Source organism: Nuphar pumila, chromosome 16, assembly GCF_984573655.1.
Source record: "Nuphar pumila chromosome 16, dmNupPumi1.hap1.1, whole genome shotgun sequence".
Taxonomy (NCBI): Eukaryota; Viridiplantae; Streptophyta; class Magnoliopsida; order Nymphaeales; family Nymphaeaceae; genus Nuphar; species Nuphar pumila.
Window position 1 is genome coordinate 8,174,754 of NC_143264.1, and position 1,860 is coordinate 8,176,613.

Consider the following 1,860-nt stretch of genomic DNA (forward strand, 5'->3'; position numbering starts at 1 on the left):
TATGGGGAAGAGGTTGTCATATTGAAGACTTTTCTATAGGGCCAATAAGATTGAAGTCCTGATCATGTGAGGGGATAGAACAGGCAGATAGACTTCCAAGTTAAAAAAAGAAAAGAAAAAAAAGAATGCAACTCAAAAGAAATTTTACTAGAGTGGCAACTTAAAATTTGAAATAATAAACAAATAAATGACTTTTTTGATGTTAATTAAATCCAACCCCCATTTATAATTGACATCCATGTTGAGCCCCTAGCTCAAACAACAAACATAAAGAAAATCTACTTTGTTGATACATACTTCAATAGAACTGAACAAGTTCCTTAAAAGAATATAAGATCAAGGCAAATACTCCAGAAAGGGAGGATAGGTGCAATGTGATTGCAAACTTTTTCAATTACATTGCACTACCTGATCTCACTTCCCCTCTGAAGTCTGAAATGTATATGACAGCGATGCAAAAATCTGTTGATTGCTTCTCTCTTACTACTAGGAGCATCTGTCTCATGTTTCTGAGGCTGAAGGTGATCTCTCATCCTTTGGATGATCTTTATCTTTGCCTCTTCAATGTCGCAGCAGCACCTTTCCACGAAATTTTCTAATCCAGCAATGGTCTTTGGTATAACACGTGCGGCTTCTTCCGCAAGAGCAAGCGCCTTATAATCACCTCCTGCTTTGACAGCAAAGCTTGCACAGTTTTCCAGGCGATGCATTTCTAACTTTAACTTCTTCACCAAGTCGTTGATAAGCTCTAGATCTGCTATAACAAGCTTGCTCCTGTTCTCCACAGAACTCCCTAGTTTTACTTGCTGCTTCATTTCTTCCAGATCTCCCTTCCAAAAATCGTCCAACCATGACAGAAACGGAGCCCAACTAGTCACGGTGGTGGCCGCTGTCGCCAGTGCCACCAACAGCGGAGGAGCGTGCAGCACTGCTGCTATGATTGAACATATGAGAGCGGCAAAGAACACCATTACCAATAGGACATTAATCACCTTTCGACGAGACCTCAAGCCTCGGATCCTCTTATCCCACCGGCCCTTCCAATCCTGCACCTTCCTCAGCATATCCTTATGCTGCACGATTACCTTCACAAACTTTACAAGGAAGTCATCTGCGAAGGTCGTGGCATCCCTGAACCCGTTGAGTGCTTCATTCGTCGCCTCTACGGAAATCGGGCGCTTCTGAAGTGCGATCTTGAGCATCTTCAGCCTGTCTCCAGTGACATTCAGACTTGCTTGCAGATCATACATGCAGTCCAACGTGTTGGAGCTGAGGTCCAAGTAGTCGTTGATGACGGAGACGAGCTCGGCGTTGCTCCATGTGTCTTCCTCAGATTCCAGTATCACCCCAGCAAATAGCTTGTTGGTTTCGAGCAGGCACGATGTGGCATGCCTTACCGAATTGAAGGAGAGGGCAGGAGGCTTACCGCTATCATGGCGTTGGCGGATGTCGTCCATCATACTCTTCATCGTCGCCTGCAATGTCCTGTCATACCCTGACAGCTTGGTGTATTTCTTGCGCGTGCGCTCGTATAGGCGGTCGAATGTCTTGTTGAAGCCTCGTTCCATCTTTCTTCTTTCTTCAACGATCTTCAACTTTTTCACTTCCTCTTCAGACAGACTACGTAAACCAGCACTGACAGACAACTCGGTACTAGACTGAAAGGAGGGTGGGAGATTCAGTCTTCGTTGCCAAACAGGGCTACACCCATTAATATGGCTGGCAATTCTCAATGGAAGGGAGAAGAGTTTGCTATGTTTCGAGGAAGGAGGGTAGCTGCAATATATAAGATGCTGTGAGAAGTTGAGTTTCAGGGAACAAGAAGGCCCATGACCTCTTCTTTTCTCTGATATCCCGTGT

At 44.7% G+C, this 1,860-nt stretch overlaps 1 protein-coding gene across 1 annotated transcript; it reads right to left on the reverse strand.

Moving 5' to 3' along the window:
• Positions 1-404: 404 nt before the first annotated feature.
• Positions 405-1,568, reverse strand: LOC149812854 (UPF0496 protein At4g34320-like). The gene has a single exon (XM_089990993.1). The coding sequence runs from the start codon at positions 1,566-1,568 to the stop codon at positions 405-407; it is 1,164 nt and encodes a 387-aa protein (XP_089847119.1).
• Between the last annotated feature and the right edge of the window lie 292 nt (positions 1,569-1,860).

What these genes read in the sequence shown, in the direction of transcription:
- LOC149812854 (XM_089990993.1), bottom strand. Translation starts at nt 1,568, where the DNA reads ATGGAACGAGGCTTCAACAAGACATTCGACCGCCTATACGAGCGCACG.